General features: G+C 47.1%; 1 protein-coding gene across 3 annotated transcripts in view; it reads left to right on the top strand.

Moving 5' to 3' along the window:
• ptpro (protein tyrosine phosphatase receptor type O) overlaps positions 1–18382 on the top strand; it is a 65701-nt gene that overhangs the window by 21746 nt on the left and 25573 nt on the right. For all 3 annotated transcript variants that reach the window (XM_075472358.1, XM_075472357.1, XM_075472356.1), the window contains exons 2-7: positions 2643–2904; positions 14740–14895; positions 15380–15532; positions 15791–16327; positions 16712–16873; positions 16986–17182. In XM_075472358.1, coding sequence (XP_075328473.1) covers positions 2643–2904; positions 14740–14895; positions 15380–15532; positions 15791–16327; positions 16712–16873; positions 16986–17182 — 1467 coding nt within the window. The remainder of the gene's footprint in view (positions 1–2642; positions 2905–14739; positions 14896–15379; positions 15533–15790; positions 16328–16711; positions 16874–16985; positions 17183–18382) is intronic.

Raw genomic sequence — 18382 nt, 5'->3', positions numbered from 1 at the left:
GTTGCATTATGAAAAAATAACAGCATCAATCAGTGCCATCACTGATAGGAGACGGGATTATCTGGCAGAGCTCTGGATGCTGGGCTCAGCCAGGCGGCCCTCTCATGCCTTCAGCTCGTCCAGAAAGCTGCTGCTCACCTGCACAGGTGTAAGGATATCTCACCGGTTCTGTCTGCTCTTCACGGGCTCCCTGTGCTTTTGGACCTTGATGTTGGGATGGTTTCAGACTTTGTTTTGGTCTTGGTTTTGACCTGATTTGAATGGCTTTTTGGTGCATTTGTATTGGTTTTAGATTAAAGCCACTGGACTGATTTCTGACTTTGAGTTGCACTGGACTGCACACCTGGTCTTTGATGTTGGTTTGGTCATTGGTATTGGACTGGTTTTCAACAACCAGACCGGGCCCAGCAGTGAGCCTTGGGGTGCTCCACAGTGCAGTTTTAATTAAACTCAGTCATTAAACCGGAGCAGCGGCTCGACCTTTTCCAAGGTGGCAGCAGAGCGGGAAAGGTCCGGTTTTATGAGCCGAGCATCACTCGGTCTCCTTTGTGGCTGGACTGCTGTGCGGATGATGATCAGCGGCAGGCAGCTGAACACACAGGAGATAAAAGATGGAGGTGTCACTCTGTCTGATGGTTCTTATGGCTGAAACAAAGCCTCCAGATCTTTTTCACTGTTAGTCTTTTAAAGGAGCTCTGATGGAGCTTTAGAAACTAAACTGAAATATTTGCCGTCTTTGCAGGAGCTGCTGTGGAAGTGGGTCACAGTGTGAAGTCGGTGTGATAAAGAGATGTTGTAAATCAGAGCAGACGCTGAATCCTCCGCCTCTTTGTCTGTTTGTAGCATCCTCTCACAGTGTGGATAAATCCCACCATGTTCAGAGACTCTGGCTTTCACTCTGCCACTCTCAGATTAGAAATGTGGGTCAGGATGGATAATCTGCCACTCCACTGAAGAAGAGTTGATATGGACTCTTTGTTTGGTGTGTGATCCTGTCACAACAATGTGTGGAAAAGCTGCTGGTGGAACAGGAGGTTAATATTCAGATTAGAGATGTGTTTGTGTGTCTCAGCCTGAGGGCAGAAAGCAGCGCTCTGCTGATCACAAGGACCGGTACGCTGCAGGAGGTGGATGGAAGGTGTTCAGTGTCTGCAGGGATCACGTGAACACAGCACCATCCCAGCTGCTAAAGCAAGAAGGCCGCACACACAGACGTCCTCAGACATTACACAGATGGAACTCAGGGTTCCACCAGTTCAGCTCCAGGTTCCACTCTTTGCCTCAGCATCATCCTTAAAGGATTCAGAATCCGTCCTCATCAGGTACCAGTCAGGCGGCAGGAAATACAGTTTCATTCTGATGCTGGTTTGGTGAAACTTGAGGAGTTTTTAACATGAATTCATTTTAAAATGACTCTGTTTCATATAAGAGATGAAAGTTGAATGAGATGGAAGGTCGATAAGGTTTTCAGATGCTGAATGAGGCTGTTAATTGGTGGCTGTGGGTTATTAAATCAGATCTGTGTCCAGTATTAGAGGCTTCTGGGACACATCAGCAGCTCAGAGTGGACTCCTGCTGTCAGATGGAATGAAACGACAGACTCACCTGCTTCAGAAGCAGCAGGTCAGCTCCTCACATGAGTCTGAGTCTGGGTGGAGGACAGGGAGGAGCACCACGTTCACCTCCTGGTTAACAGCAGGATCGGCTTCCTTTAACGACCCTTCTTAACGCTTTGGGAACTGAGGACACTGATTGTTGCAGTTTTTCCCAGGAATCTGGGCCCATTCCTGCTGAATCCCAGCTTTCAGCTGCTCAGCAGTCCCTGGTTGTTGTTGTCTGGTTCTCCAGCAGGGCTTTCTGTCCTTGGCCTTTCCACGCTGAGGTTTCCCCAGACTCCCTGAATCTGTCCTCAATATTCTGCTCTGTAGATGCTGAGAGACCAAAGTTCTTTACAGTCTGACTGAGAAACATTTGCTGAACTTATTGATGGTTCTCTGATGGAGTTTGGTCCAAAGCGGTGAGCTCATCCTTGTTGGAGAGGCTGAACCTTTGCTGGATGCTGCTGTTCTACCCAACCCTGACACCCTCACCTGTCAGCAGGTAACCTGCTGGTTGGAGAAGCTTCCAGAACGCTGTTCCTGTAGATTCTGGAAACTTTCTGTCTTTCTTTTTTGTCTTTCTGTTAAATTAAGATTCAAACTAATGAACTAATCACAGATGGAAGGTCAGTCAGCTCATCTGGAGGATCTAAAATCAGACAATTTGATAGAAATTCTTTGTCCTGGTTCAAACTGTGGGGAAGGATGCCTGTGGGAGAGTTCACGTTAATATGCTGTTAGTTTGTAAGATTGTAAAAGATTTTTGATGTCATTTTGAATTCTGTTGAAATAAAAGTGAATGAAAGAAGAAAGTGGAAACCTTTCTTAGTGGTTTTAGATCAATTCCTGAGGAACATTTTACTGTTGACTGACATCTGTCTCATGTTCAGTTGAGACAGAAACGAAATCATTAAATTCTTTGGTATATCATTCAGAGGAAGGACCATCAGTCCACCCAACAGTTGTGCTTTTAACTTCCAGGAGCAGAACAGAAGATGAGAACTGTGACCTGATGATGAAGACTTTGTCTGTTTGTGTTTTCAGAGTTTGTCGGCGTTCCAGGCGTCCGTGAACGAAGACGGTTTGATCGTGGTGACCCTTGAGCGTTCGGACCTTCAGGAGAACGTCACGGCGTACGCGGTGCAGATCTCCGGAGAACCTCGACTGGTCCTGGTTCAGTTCGCCAACACCAGCGAGCCTCTGCTGTTCAATGCCTCATTCCATGGCCTCTGCTACACCGTGGGACTGCTGGTCAAACTGGGACAGAACTGGTCCAGACCGGTGAAGAGCGTGCCGGTTCTGACAAGTAAGAGGGTTTTAACTCCCTTTTAACAGCTAGGAGTGCTCAGTGTCAACACAGACTAAATAGACCACATAGAACCCATTTCAGATTTTTTTTCCAGAATACCACCCCCCACTGTCAGAGATCTGTAATGTGACATAAATGTCACATTGGGAGTTAAGAACCTGGATAATTTCTCCATCAAGGAAAATTATGGGGGACGTAAGGAAGTGTGACACCTGTGTCACGGTGGGTGACACAGGTGCGGCTTATCTGCAGATTTTCACATTTTCACTGTAAACAAATTAATAACATAGCTAATTACACTGGTGGGACTGTTCAGCTGTTTCAGACTGATACCTCCGGTTCAGGCTGCTCCTCATCCTCAACACGCACGTCTCTTTTTCAATCGCGGAAAATATTTTTCAATACTCATCTGGATTGAAGCAGCAAACATTCAGTGTAAGAGTTTAAAAAACCTACTTTATTTGATTCACAGCTGCTAGTGTTTTGACCTCGACAACCCAACTACATTTTTTTTTTTTTTTTTACGGCAAACTTGCGACTAGTTAACTTTATAAAGAAGGCGTAATCGCTTGTTTGCTATGGGACGGGACGGGACGGGACAACATTGTATTCAAAATATAAAATATTTTTATAGGACTTTTTAATGTGTGATTTTATAAAGGTGCATGTGATACCAACCTTTCATGAATTTCGCCAGCCGTCTTCTTTCGGTTGAGCTAATCTAACGCGACGCTGAAGCTAGCAAGCTTCCACGCTTCCAGGGAAGCACGGAGGGGAGGGGCTGTGTGTGTGTGTAGGCTATGCGAGAGAGACGGAGGGAGAGCAGGGAAAGGAAATGCAGCTTAACGAATACGAGTATTTTTTAAATAACGTTAAAAAAATAATAATAATGAAACGCAATATGTGGCGGCCGGTGTTTAATCTGTGGCGCACTGCCACAAATTAGTCTATGTGTGGGAAACACTGAGTGCTGATACAGTTTGGTGTTGATACACTTTGGTGTTTATATGGTTTGGTGTTGATACAGTTTGGTGTTGATATAGTTTGGTACTGATACAGTTTGGTGTTGATACAGTTTGGTGTTGATACAGTTTGGTGTTGATACAGTTTGGTGCTGATACAATTTGGTGTTTATACAGTTTGGTGCTGATATAGTTTGGTGCTGATACAGTTTGGTGTTTATACAGTTTGATTGTGATACATTTTTGTGCTGATACAGTTTGGTGCTGATACAGTTTGGTGTTGATACAGTTTGGTGTTGATACAGTTTGGTGCTGATACAGTTTGGTACTGATACAGTTTGGTGTTGATACAGTTTGGTGTTGATACAGTTTGGTGCTGATACAGTTTGGTGCTGATACAGTTTGGTGTTGATACAGTTTGGTGCTGATACAATTTGGTGTTTATACAGTTTGGTGTTTATACATGTGGAAAACTCCCTGCCGGAGTCAGCGTTGTGACGTCAGCGGTGACGTACCACGCACTTGCTTGCATGCAGAACTTTAACTTTCAGTGCGCTTGGCTGGCAGACACCTGCAGTTTTGCTCCAGCATCGTGTTGAAATGTTCTATTCTTTGTGTGTACGTGTGCGTTGATGACAATGTAAGTACATCTTTTATATCTGTATTTATGTTGTATTTCATCTGTTTGTGTTTATTACATGCTGTTTAGTTCGGTCACCGTGTAACTTCGAGTTTACCACGAGATCCAATACATTTCTACGAGGAAATGTCTATTTCTAAATAGCTTGTTAAATGCTTATTTCTTTGGTTAAAATTACATGAACAGTCGGGTTTGGGAGTGCTTTGATAGTATTTTCGGCCTGTAGCGTTATTCTCTGTTCTGTGAATGTTTGAGGCATTATATTTAGCTTCTAAGTGTTGCGTCGCCGTGTCTATGGTAGCATGCATTGTTCACGTGAACAGCCGTCATGCTAGACTTTCTGACGGCAAATACCGTTTCTGCCATTTGTGGTCTTAAAGCGCCATCTTTTGGTCACTTAAGTGTACTGCACTTACTTTTCTCTTTGTTAACCCTATAAGTGCCTATTTATCACTTATATTATCCTGATGTTACTTCCTACTTTGCAGTAACTTGGTTTCTTCTCACATTAGTGTTACTTGGTGCAATTATATTACCGTGTATATATTGTTAATGTAACTTTATGTGTGATATTACTGCTGTATATTCTGCATACGTTAGTACAATGCAGAATTTGCTTGTACAGTTCCTAATTACTTTCTGTATATGTCTATTTTACAGAAACCACACACAGACACACGAACTGTAATTCATTTACCACAATACATTGGATATGTATTTGGAAACTAATTTGATGCCTGAATATCAATAAAACTCTCAATATCACCTGAAGTCGCAGCTGTTCTCTAACCGGAGCACATAGTCAGTGAGAAGGAAACTAGCCATCAACGTACACGTCCGTCACAAGTGGTCCTTCGAGCCGGATCATCCGCCCACTGCGCTATGGCGACCTTCCAAGGTGATGACAGAGAAGACAACATCCAAGCCCGTCCTCAGAGAGTGAGACAGCTCCCACGGCATCTTGGAGACTACGAACTCGGTTCCCCAGCCGAACAGCTGCCTCCCTTTGAGCGACACCCCTATCAGGCTACAGAGAGTCAACCAGCTAGCCAGCTAGCGCCTGCCGACTTCATCACGCCCGTTCCCATCCTGCAGAGGACAAGTGAAGAGGAGCAACGGCATCGCTTTGAAGCACGCTACAACGACTTGACCAAACAGCTACGTCAGCTTGTGATGGACAGCGCCAAAGGCCTGCCCCATCCACAGAGTGCTCCAGCGAATCCGCCATACTATCCTCCATCTTACCATCACTATCCTCCACAGTACACTAGCTTGCCAAGGCTAACCCTGGACAGCCTCGATGGCAGCCCTAGGTCAACAACAGTGTCACAGCATGGCTCCCCGTCACGACAGCCCAGCCTTCTGCTTCAGACTGGAGATCCCCATGCACAACACCAAGCCACGCTTGGCCAGCCAGTCTACCAGCAAGTGCCTACGGATGATGGATGGATCTCCAACCCCAACTCTGTACTCCATACTCCTCATCGACAGGATGGACAGCCGCCACGGTCTGCGCCACAGCCCATTATGCCTCAGGCTCCGCCAGCACAGTCCGTCAACCATCCACTTCCTGTCCAACCGAGTAGTCATCCTCCTCCAATACAATACCAGTCCTATCCTCAGTACCCTGCCTATCCTCCTACAGTTTACCCATCTGGAGGGTACTACCCCTATTATCCATCACTCCCGCCAGCCACGTACATGCCTGCGATGCCACCGCCAGCACCCTACAGGCAACCTGTCCCACCACCGGGGCCAACAGCTCCTGGCATCCTGGAAATGGCCATAGCCTCTTCCTACGGCATCCCAAAGCCCAAGCTTACCCCGTTTAGCACTGGAAAAGAGAGTGACTTCATTATGATGAAGAAAGGACTGGACAGTGTGCTAGGTCCACATAAGCACCTAACTGAGGACTATAAGTACCAAGTACTTATCGACCTCCTCAAACTACCAAACGCCTATCAGGTTGCCAAGAGGTATGTCAACGACCCAAAGCCATACACTAGCGCAATGCACGCCCTTGAACAGCGCTACGGTCAGCCGCGCCAGCTCGTCCAAGGAGAGCTGAAGGCTATTCTGAACTCTCCCCCTATCAAGCCAGGTGACGCACAGGCCTTTGAGGACTTCTCATCCGCCGTCAGCACGCTAGTGGGCCTGCTAAGCACTATCGATGGTTCCTCTCGAGCTGAGCTGAGATGTGGCTCTCATGTGGACACACTGCTAAGCAAGCTACCTGCCTCATACAGAGACCGCTTTGCTGAGCATTGCATATCAAAGGGAATCATCCGCAGTGGCAGTGATCGGACATATACGCTCCCTGATTTTGCAGATTGGCTGGAACGCAAGGCGCAAGCCATACAGGTGGCAAGACGTGCTACGGAAGCCTCTAAACCTGAAGTCACTCAGCCTGAGTGCAAGTACAAGACTACCAAGCCCCAGCAGTCTAAGTCCGCCATTATCTATGTGACTAACCAGCCTGAGAGCTCCGAGCCACCACAAAGTTCTGCCACCTCTCCATTCAGCTCAAACCCCAGCCAGGTCTCCAAGAAGAGAGAGCGCTTTAAGCCCTATTGCCCCTACTGCTCCAACCAAGAACACTACCTCAGTGCTTGTACAGAGTTTGCCAAACTCAGCACAGCTGAGAAAGGTGCTTGGATCAAGGAAAAGAGTAAATGCTGGCGATGTGGGCGTGGACATAAGCCGGAGAGCTGCACCTTAAAGAAGCTATGCTCCACCTGCAATGAGCAACACCTTCTTGTCCTGCATGAAGTGGCCACCAAAGTCTGTCAGAGCCTCTTCACGGTTACTGCATCTTCCAACATGGTGTATGTAAGCCAGTCCAGTCACTCCAGTCGTGTCATGGTGAAGGTTGTTCCTATTCAGCTACACAGCGGAGACAAGACGCTGGACACTTATGCCATACTGGATGACGGCTCCGAAAGAACCATTCTCCTTCCTGATGCTACCAGGCGTCTTGGTTTGCATAGGGAGGATGAAATTCTGTCACTCCGCACCATCAGACAAGATGTGGTGAAACTTAATGGAGCATCAGTGTCATTTGAGGTATGCAATCCTAACAACACTCAGGTGAAATACGCTATCAGTCATGCCTTTACTGCAGAAGAGCTCAGTCTCGCAGAGCAGTCCTGCCCTGCCGAGATGCTCAAGAAGAGGTTTGACTATCTCCGTGGGGTTCCGGTGCGAGGCTTCAGTGTAGTCCAGCCTTTACTCCTCATCGGCTCCGATCATCCACATCTGATCACTCCTGTATGTCCAGTACTGAGAGGACCTCAAGGCAGTCCAATCGCTGTATGTACCCTGCTGGGATGGACCATACAGGGACCGACCAACTTCTTGCAAAACCCCTCCACGGAGACGTCATGTCTTCATGCAGCGTTCCAGTCACCTAATCAAGACCTACACCGACATGTTGAGATGCTGTGGCAAGTAGACACCCTGCCGTTTCGGTCTGAGAAGGAGGCAACACGCTCGAAGCAAGATCAGCTAGCTGTCACCACACTGGACCAGCGAACTGTCCGTGTCACAGTAGATGGCATAGCCCGCTACGCTACACCTCTACTCCGCAAACCAGCAGCTCCTAAACTACATGCACCTCCATCAGCGGTGATGCCTTTGCTACGCGCTACTGAGCGACGCTTAACCAGCAACCCAGGTTTGGCAAAGGTCTACAACGAAGAGATACACAAACTGGAGAGAGCTGGGTATGTCGTCAAGATCAGCAGCGACGAAGCAAGCCAGTCAGAGGAGTCCTGGTACATCCCGCACCACATCGTTCACCACAACGGGAAGTCCAGAGTGGTGTTCAACTGTTCGTTTAAGTACCAGCAGACTGCCCTCAACGACACCCTACTTCCTGGACCCAACCTTGGAGCCTCACTGCTCAGCGTGCTCCTCCGGTTCAGGGAGTACCCAGTAGCTATCAGCGGAGACATTCGTGGGATGTTCCACCAACTCCGGTTACTCCCTGAAGACCAATCACTCCTTCGCTTCCTGTGGCGTGACATGGAGAAGGAGCGCAGTCCGGACATCTACGAATGGCGTGTTCTGCCCTTCGGTACTGCCTGCAGCCCGTGCTGTGCTATATACGCACTGCAACAGCACGTTAAGACCAACAGTGCCAGCAACGGAGAGGTCCTGAACTCAGTCTACAACGCCTTCTACGTAGATAACTGCCTCCAGTCTCTCCGCACTCCAACACAGGCCAGACAGCTGATTGATGATATGAGAGTACTGCTCGCTGCTGGTGGATTCGACATGAGGCAGTGGGCAAGCAACCGACCAGAGGTCATCGCCCATCTCCCGTCAGAGGCAAGGTCTGAAGGCTGTGAATTGTGGCTAACTGCAGAGAGAGCTGATCCTCAGGAATCCACCCTAGGTCTACGGTGGCACTGCCCCTCGGATACGCTTGGCTACAAGCACCGACAATCAGCAGCATCTGAGCCCACACTGAGAAATGTGTACAGGGTCTTGGCGTCTCAGTACGACCCACTAGGGTACATTATTCCCTATACCACTCGTGCCAAGGTCCTGATCCAAGCCCTCTGGAGGCACGAGCAACAGTGGGATGAGCCTATCACCGGAGAACTCCTCTCAGTGTGGCAGACTTGGGAGAGTGAACTTCCCCACCTTCAGCACGTCAGCATGCCCCGCTGCTACATGCCAGTCAACATGAGCGCTGACCCTTCCAATGTTGACCTACATGTCTTCTGCGACGCCTCGGAAAGGGCATACGGATCCGTTGCCTACCTTCGTATGGAAGATGCAGAAGGACAACCCCATGTGTCGTTTGTTATGGCACGATCCCGGGTCGCACCACGGAAGCAGCTCTCTATGCCCCGTCTGGAGCTCAGCGCTGCGTTGACCGGAGCTCAACTTGTCAAACTGCTACACTCTGAGCTCACCCTAACCATGAGGCACACAGTCATGTGGTCAGACTCCACCACAGTGCTGAGTTGGATCCAGTCTGATTCAGCTCAGTACAAGGTATTCGTCGGAATTCGCATAGCAGAAATCCAGGAGCACACCGATTCTAGTGACTGGAGGTACGTTCCCTCTGACAAGAACCCGGCTGATGACATCACTCGGGGGAAGTCACTTCATCAGCTAGCTCAACCGAACCGTTGGAACAACGGACCTGCCTTCCTGTATGAACCCCCTAGCAATTGGCCGGAGAACTTAGCGGCGAGAGTGGAAGATACAGGCGAGCTCAGGAAATCCATCTTCTGTGGCCAGCTTACAGTCACTGACACCTGCCCCGATCCACTGCAGTATGAGACCTGGTCTGACCTAGTGGACGCCACTTACCGGTCCCAACACGGGGCGGCCGCAGCCCCCATGTCTGCTTCAGCTCGCATAGACACAGAATTAGCTATCCTGAAGCGAGCGCAAGCTGACAATTTCCCTGAGGAACTCGGCGCCCTGCAGCGGGACCGCCCTCTCCGACCTAGTAGCCGCCTCATATCACTCTCACCAGAGTACGACCACAATGTGGGTCTCATCAGAGTGGGAGGTCGCCTACGCAAAACTGATGATCTACCTGAAGACTCCATTCACCCCATTGTCCTTGCACCAGATCATCACATCACGCAGCTCCTGGTGAAGGACTACGACGACCGTCTCCTGCACGCCGGTCCGGAGAGAGTCTTTGCGGAAATCAGGAGGTCATATTGGATCCTCAGAGGCCGCCAAGCCATCAGGAAGCACCAGCGACATTGTGTTGAGTGTCGCAGATGGCGAAGCAAACCTACGATCCCCAAGATGGCCGACCTACCTGCTGCACGCCTCCGACTGAACAAGCCTCCATTCTGGTCCACCGGAGTGGACTGCTTCGGCCCGTACACTGTCAAGATAGGACGGCGGCAAGAGAAGCGTTGGGGCATCATCTTCAAATGTCTCACGTCCCGCTGCGTCCATCTCGACCTGATGCCAAGTATGGACACAGACTCCTTTCTCCTTGCTCTCCGCCGCTTCATAGCGCGCCGGGGCAAGCCCTACGAGATACTCTGCGACAGAGGTACCAATTTCCGTGGAGGCGAGAAGGAGCTCCAGCAAGCTTTTGAAGCACTTGAACCATCACTCAAGGAACTGCTGGCCAAACAGTGCATCCTGTTCAAATTCAACCCCCCTCTCGCTCCACACTTTGGGGGAGTGTGGGAGAGGGAGATTAAATCGGTGAAGGCCTCTCTCCAGACCATCCTGAAGGACCAAGTCCTCCCAGAGGAAGCCCTAATGACTGTGCTCATTGAAGTTGAGGGCATCCTCAATTCTAAGCCCCTCGGCTACACATCCTCTGACTTGGCCGATCCTGACCCGATTACCCCTAATCTCCTCCTCATGGGGCGGCGAGATGCTTCGCTACCCCAGGCAGTCTATGGCTCCAGTGACCTGCTGGGCCGACGCAGATGGCGACACAGTCAGGTGCTTGCCGACCACTTCTGGGGTCACTTCACCAGCAAGTACCTACCTGGGCTACAGCCCCGCCAGAAGTGGAGAACTCCTACACCAGATCTAGTAGTGGGCACTGTTGTCATGGTGCTCGACCCTCGGCTCCCGAGAGCGCTGTGGCCTGTTGGGCGCATTACCCGCATCATTCCTAGCGACGACGGCAAGGTACGAGCTGCAGAGGTGGACATCAAGGGTAACCTCTACACCCGTCCCGTAGCCAAGCTGGTCGAGCTGCCGGAGATGCCCGACGACGGAGAGCCCAGTACACGCTAATCCAGCAGAGACTTTCCTAGTCTACGTATTCGCTCCACGAATCCGGGGGCGGCTGTGGAAAACTCCCTGCCGGAGTCAGCGTTGTGACGTCAGCGGTGACGTACCACGCACTTGCTTGCATGCAGAACTTTAACTTTCAGTGCGCTTGGCTGGCAGACACCTGCAGTTTTGCTCCAGCATCGTGTTGAAATGTTCTATTCTTTGTGTGTACGTGTGCGTTGATGACAATGTAAGTACATCTTTTATATCTGTATTTATGTTGTATTTCATCTGTTTGTGTTTATTACATGCTGTTTAGTTCGGTCACCGTGTAACTTCGAGTTTACCACGAGATCCAATACATTTCTACGAGGAAATGTCTATTTCTAAATAGCTTGTTAAATGCTTATTTCTTTGGTTAAAATTACATGAACAGTCGGGTTTGGGAGTGCTTTGATAGTATTTTCGGCCTGTAGCGTTATTCTCTGTTCTGTGAATGTTTGAGGCATTATATTTAGCTTCTAAGTGTTGCGTCGCCGTGTCTATGGTAGCATGCATTGTTCACGTGAACAGCCGTCATGCTAGACTTTCTGACGGCAAATACCGTTTCTGCCATTTGTGGTCTTAAAGCGCCATCTTTTGGTCACTTAAGTGTACTGCACTTACTTTTCTCTTTGTTAACCCTATAAGTGCCTATTTATCACTTATATTATCCTGATGTTACTTCCTACTTTGCAGTAACTTGGTTTCTTCTCACATTAGTGTTACTTGGTGCAATTATATTACCGTGTATATATTGTTAATGTAACTTTATGTGTGATATTACTGCTGTATATTCTGCATACGTTAGTACAATGCAGAATTTGCTTGTACAGTTCCTAATTACTTTCTGTATATGTCTATTTTACAGAAACCACACACAGACACACAAACTGTAATTCATTTACCACAATACATTGGATATGTATTTGGAATCTAATTTGATGCCTGAATATCAATAAAACTCTCAATATCACCTGAAGTCGCAGCTGTTCTCTAACCGGAGCACATAGTCAGTGAGAAGGAAACTAGCCATCAACGTACACGTCCGTCACAATACAGTTTGGTGCTGATACAGTTTGGTGTTGATACAGTTTGGTGTCGATACAGTTTGGTGCTGATACAATTTGGTGTTTATACAGTTTGGTGTTTATACAGTTTGGTGTTGATACAGTTTGGTGCTGATACAGTTTGGTGCTGATACAGTTTGGTACTGATACAGTTTGGTGTTGATACAGTTTGGTGTTGATACAGTTTGGTGTTGATACAGTTTAGTGTTGATACAGTTTGGTACTGATACAGTTTGGTGCTGATACAGTTTGGTGTTGATACAGTTTGGTGCTGATACAGTTTGGTGCTGATACAGTTTGATTGTGATACATTTTTGTGCTGATACAGTTTGGTGTTGATACAGTTTGGTGCTGATACAGTTTGGTACTGATACAGTTTGGTGCTGATACAGTTTGGTACTGATACAGTTTGGTGTTGATACAGTTTGGTGCTGATACAGTTTGATTGTGATACATTTTTGTGCTGATACAGTTTGGTGCTGATACAGTTTGGTGCTGATACAGTTTGGTGTTGATACAGTTTGGTGTTGATACAGTTTGGTGCTGATACAGTTTGGTGTTGATACAGTTTGGTGCTGATACAGTTTGGTGCTGATACAGTTTGGTGCTGATACAGTTTGGTGTTTATACAGTTTGGTGCTGATACAGTTTGGTGTTGATACAGTTTGGTGCTGATACAGTTTGGTGCTGATACAGTTTGATTGTGATACGTTTTTGTGCTGATACAGTTTGGTGTTGATACAGTTTGATGTTGATACAGTTTGGTGTTGATACAGTTTGGTACTGATACAGTTTGGTGCTGATACAGTTTGGTACTGATACAGTTTGGTGTTGATACAGTTTGGTGCTGATACAGTTTGGTGTTGATACAGTTTGATTGTGATACATTTTTTGCTGATACAGTTTGGTGCTGATACAGTTTGGTGCTGATACAGTTTGGTGTTGATACAGTTTGGTGCTGATACAGTTTGGTGCTGAGACAGTTTGGTGTTGATACAGTTTGGTGTTGATACAGTTTGGTGCTGATACAGTTTGGTGTTGATACAGTTTGGTACTGATACAGTTTGGTGCTGATACAGTTTGGTACTGATACAGTTTGGTACTGATACAGTTTGGTGCTGATACAGTTTGGTGCTGATACAGTTTGATTGTGATACATTTTTGTGCTGATACAGTTTTGTGCTGATACAGTTTGGTGCTGATACAGTTTGATTGTGATACAGTTTGGTGTTGATACAGTTTGGTACTGATACAGTTTGGTGTTGATACAGTTTGGTGTTGATACAGTTTGGTGCTGATACAGTTTGGTGTTGATACAGTTTGGTACTGATACAGTTTGGTGCTGATACAGTTTGGTACTGATACAGTTTGGTACTGATACAGTTCGGTCCTGATACAGTTTGGTGCTGATACAGTTTGATTGTGATACATTTTTGTGCTGATACAGTTTTGTGCTGATACAGTTTGGTACTGATACAGTTTGGTGCTGATACAGTTTGGTGCTGATACAGTTTGATTGTGATACATTTTTGTGCTGATACAGTTTGATTGTGATACAGTTTGGTGTTGATACAGTTTGGTACTGATACAGTTTTGTACTGATACAGTTTGGTGCTGATACAGTTTGGTACTGATACAGTTTGGTGCTGATACAGTTTGGTGCTGATACAGTTTGGTGCTGATACAGTTTGATTGTGATACATTTTTGTGCTGATACAGTTTTGTGCTGATACAGTTTGGTGTTGATACAGTTTGGTACTGATACAGTTCGGTGTTGATACAGTTTGGTACCGGTACAGCTTAGTGTTGATACAGTTTAATGTTGATACCAACAGAATTTAAAGGGAAAATCAAATCATGCAAATTAGGTAAAGCTGGACTTGTTTGTGTGAGTCATTAAAAGTAAAGTTAGTTCCCATATGATGAAAATAATAATTTGATTTGGAATATTTTATCATTAAAAGCGTGTTTTTATGATTAAGATACAGTCACCCTGATTAAACCTTGATATTAAAAATGTCATTATTAGAAGCTGTTTATTGTCAGGTCCAATAATTTCTTCTGATTATATTTAACATTTGTTTTCAGGAGTATCTTTTATATTGTTTATTTTAACCCTTAAAATAATTGGAAATTCGGCTATGTTTATGCAGTTGATGTGCAACTTTTGAATGTCAAGTTGAACTAATTTATCTCTAATTGTGTTTTCTTCACTTTCATTATTCAATCCTTTAAGACCTCAATTACTTAATATACATATAAACATATTTCAGGTGTTTTTAATTTGCTAAACAACTAAAACTGGTGGAGAAATCGATGCCTTTTATTGATTGATTTTTGTTATTAAAAAAGAATAAAGCTTTTGTCAGAGTTAATCTGTGGGGTTTTTGTGTTTTCCTGTCAGAGCCGCTTCCTGTGCGCAGCGCTTACATATCAGACTATAGGGAAGCCCCGGAGACCGGCGTGGTGTTTGACATTGGCCCTCCATCCAGAACCGTCTTCAGCAGGGTCAACATCAGCTACACTGAAGGACAGGAGCGCCGGTCGATGCTCTATAAAGGTGAAACGCTGGTGCCGCTGGACAGTAAATCCTAAAACCGATGACCAGTGTTCACTTCCCTCTGTCCAGTTTTACAACCTGGAGAAATTTTACTCTAAATGTTAATCGGTATTATTAAACACATAAACTCCAACAACTTTTTGTAATTGATTTGACTTTTTCAGGGATGAAGTCAAACAGAAAGAGAAGTGGACCCAGTATTGATCTCTGAGGAACTCCAAACCTCATTTTAGCTGCTAAAAATTTGAAATCATTCATATAAACACAGAAATGATTTTTCTTTTCCATCTCACTTTTTTCCTGTTTGGAGAGCTATAATACTCTGCCCAAGTTGTATATTTAATTAAAATAAAGTGAACTTTCACAGAAGAAGTGCCATAAGCCCCTGGTTAATGTTGTTGAAGACTTTATTTCTCATGTGACTCGTTGGTTAAACGTCGTCACTTTGGTGTCTGAACGGTTTGTTTGTGCTTGTTGTTTGTAGATTTCTACAAAGGGAAGACGGTGTTTAAACACTGGTTACCTGGAGTGTGTTACCGTAACATCACCTTCCAGCTCATCTCTGAGGCCACCGTGTACCAGACCCCTCTGGTGACCCACAGTGACATCACACACACACCTCTGCACCACCGCACAGGTGAGGCCCCAGAGTCCGATTGATTTGGTTTCCCTGTAAGAATCGGCTCATTTGAATGATCATGATGCTGCTGGTAATCATCACGGAGGACTGATGGTGACCACACGTTAACGCCTCGCTATCGTAGCATCAGATTAATGAGACACGCACTCAAAGTCGGCTCCAGTGACGTGATGATACAAACAGCAGAGACCAACAGAGTTCATGTTACTGACCCTGAGATGAGCTCCTCATCTTGTTCTCCTTTCTCCCCCACAGTGCCCTACCCTCCCCTCAATATATCCCATAAGATCATCCATCTGAGCCAGAGGGCGGCTCCGGGTGAAATGGACCGTGTGAAGAGGGGCCAGCGGTCCTCTCGCCAGGCCCGGGACGTCCCACTGATGGAGGAGCAGCCCGAGGAAGAGACGCAGCCCGAGGAGGAGACGCAGCCCGAGGAGGAGGACGTCTCTGAGGAGGTGTCCTCAGCCTCTCACCTTCCCTTCAACGCAACACACAACCTGACACGAATTGCCGCCGTCTATGCAAACGGCAGCCAGAGTGAGGAGGCGGAGCCTCAGAGCTACTGGCTGGACCCAACGGAGCCGTCTCCTGTCGACAACACGGACGAAGAGTTTGTCAACGCCGTGGTGTCTGAGTACGAGGACTCCAATGAGCCGGGGTCCGCCATGGGTCTCCCCGCCGAGGCCTCGGTCCTGCCCACCAGCCTGCCCCCCGTCCTGCTGGAGCTGCGCTGGCTGCCCCCCAAACCGCCAACCAGCTACGACGGCTTCAACGTCTTCGTCTACAGAGACGGTAAACGGGCAGCGCCGTTCATCCCATCAGGGCTGATGTCCGGACACACACCTTCGCTTTAACCCGCGTCTCCTCACCTTCAACAACTCAAAGTCAGATTTAACTGCCATCAGATTTAACGCTTTTATATGTTTCCTCACATTTCAATCAGTTTTCTGTCTGAATTTAGAGGATTTTACAGAACTAACATCTAAAAAAATTATCTTTGGTTTGCACCTTTAACTCTGTTCTGTCTGAAGCTTGTTCCTCCAACATGTTTGTGTCTGATGTTGAGTCTGACGGACGCAGAATAAGCAGCATGTGACAGAAACTGGCTTCAACGCTCAGCTGTTCTGAGGAGATGGCGCCATCTTAAATCTCCTCATTTTCTCGTCTGTTCCTCAGGTAACTCCACAGAGACGGCGACGGTGGATGAGAACACCCACGAGTTTTTCACCGAGTTAACGGAGCCGGGAACGTACCGAGTGCACGTCACCACGCTGAGCTCCACGGGCGACTGCGAAGCCCGAGAGAGCGGCGGCGTCTCAGGCTTCACCTTCTACCTCAGTGAGTCCAGTTCAACCATCAGAATAACTTCACCTTCACATTCATCTCAGTCTCTCCAAAATGTTTCAACCTGCTCCTGAAATCGCTGACATGTTGGTGGGAACCCGTTCAGGTCCCGATGGCGAGCTGTTGGAGGAGCTCCGGGAGCGTCCTCAGGCCGTCAGTGTCAGACTGCTGGACTCCAGCACGGCCGCTGTCTCCTGGGCGGCGTCCCCCCAGAACCACAACGGCAGCCTGGTGTCCGTGCTTTCCACCACCTGCCTGAAGCCCAGCCTCAGCCAGAGGATGGAGAACACCTACTGCAGCGAGGTAATGCCAACACACCCACCTGTGAATGTTTCCTCTGCTCTAACTTCTCTGATGTCATGTTTCCTCTGCTCTAACTTCTCTGATGTCATGTTTCCTCTGCTCTAACTTCTCTGATGTCATGTTTCCTCTGCTCCAACTTCTCTGATGTCATGTTTCCTCTGCTCTAACTTCTCTGATGTCATGTTTCCTCTGCTCCAACTTCACTGATGTCATGTTTCCTCTGCTCTAACTTCTCTGATGTCATGTTTCCTCTGCTCTAACTTCACTGATGTCATGTTTCCTCTGCTCTAACTTCTCTGATGTCATGTTTCCTCTGCTCTAACTTCACTGATGTCATGTTTCCTCTGCTCTAACTTCTCTGATGTCATGTTTCCTCTGCTCCAACTTCACTGATGTCATGTTTCCTCTGCTCCAACTTCACTGATGTCATGTTTCCTCTTCTCTAGCTTCTCTGATGTCATGTTTCCTCTGCTCTAACTTCTCTGATGTCATGTTTCCTCTGCTCTAACTTCACTGATGTCATGTTTCCTCTGCTCTAACTTCTCTGATGTCATGTTTCCTCTGCTCTAACTTCTCTGATGTCATGTTTCCTCTGCTCCAACTTCACTGATGTCATGTTTCCTCTGCTCCAACTTCACTGATGTCATGTTTCCTCTTCTCTAGCTTCTCTGATGTCATGTTTCCTCTGCTCTAACTTCTCTGATGTCATGTTTCCTCTGCTCTAACTTCACTGATGTCATGTTTCCTCTGCTCTAACTTCTCTGATGTCATGTTTCCTCTGCTCTAACTTCTCTGATGTCATGTTTCCTCTGCTCCAACTTCTCTGATGTCATGTTTCCTCTGCTCCAACTTCTCTGATGTCATGTTTCCTCTGCTCTAACTTCACTGATGTCATGTTTCCTCTGCTCCATCTTCACTGATGTCATGTTTCCTCTGCTCTAACTTCTCTGATGTCATGTTTCCTCTGCTCTAACTTCTCTGATGTCATGTTTCCTCTGCTCCAACTTCACTGATGTCATGTTTCCTCTGCTCTAACTTCTCTGATGTCATGTTTCCTCTGCTCTAACTTCACTGATGTCATGTTTCCTCTGCTCTAACTTCTCTGATGTCATGTTTCCTCTGCTCTAACTTCACTGATGTCATGTTTCCTCTGCTCTAACTTCTCTGATGTCATGTTTCCTCTGCTCTAACTTCTCTGAT

The sequence above is a fragment of the Odontesthes bonariensis genome, chromosome 8, assembly GCF_027942865.1.
Source record: "Odontesthes bonariensis isolate fOdoBon6 chromosome 8, fOdoBon6.hap1, whole genome shotgun sequence".
NCBI classification, from domain to species: domain Eukaryota; kingdom Metazoa; phylum Chordata; class Actinopteri; order Atheriniformes; family Atherinopsidae; genus Odontesthes; species Odontesthes bonariensis.
The sequence above is the reverse complement of the archived record's forward strand: the minus strand, read 5'-3'. Positions and strand labels throughout refer to the sequence as shown.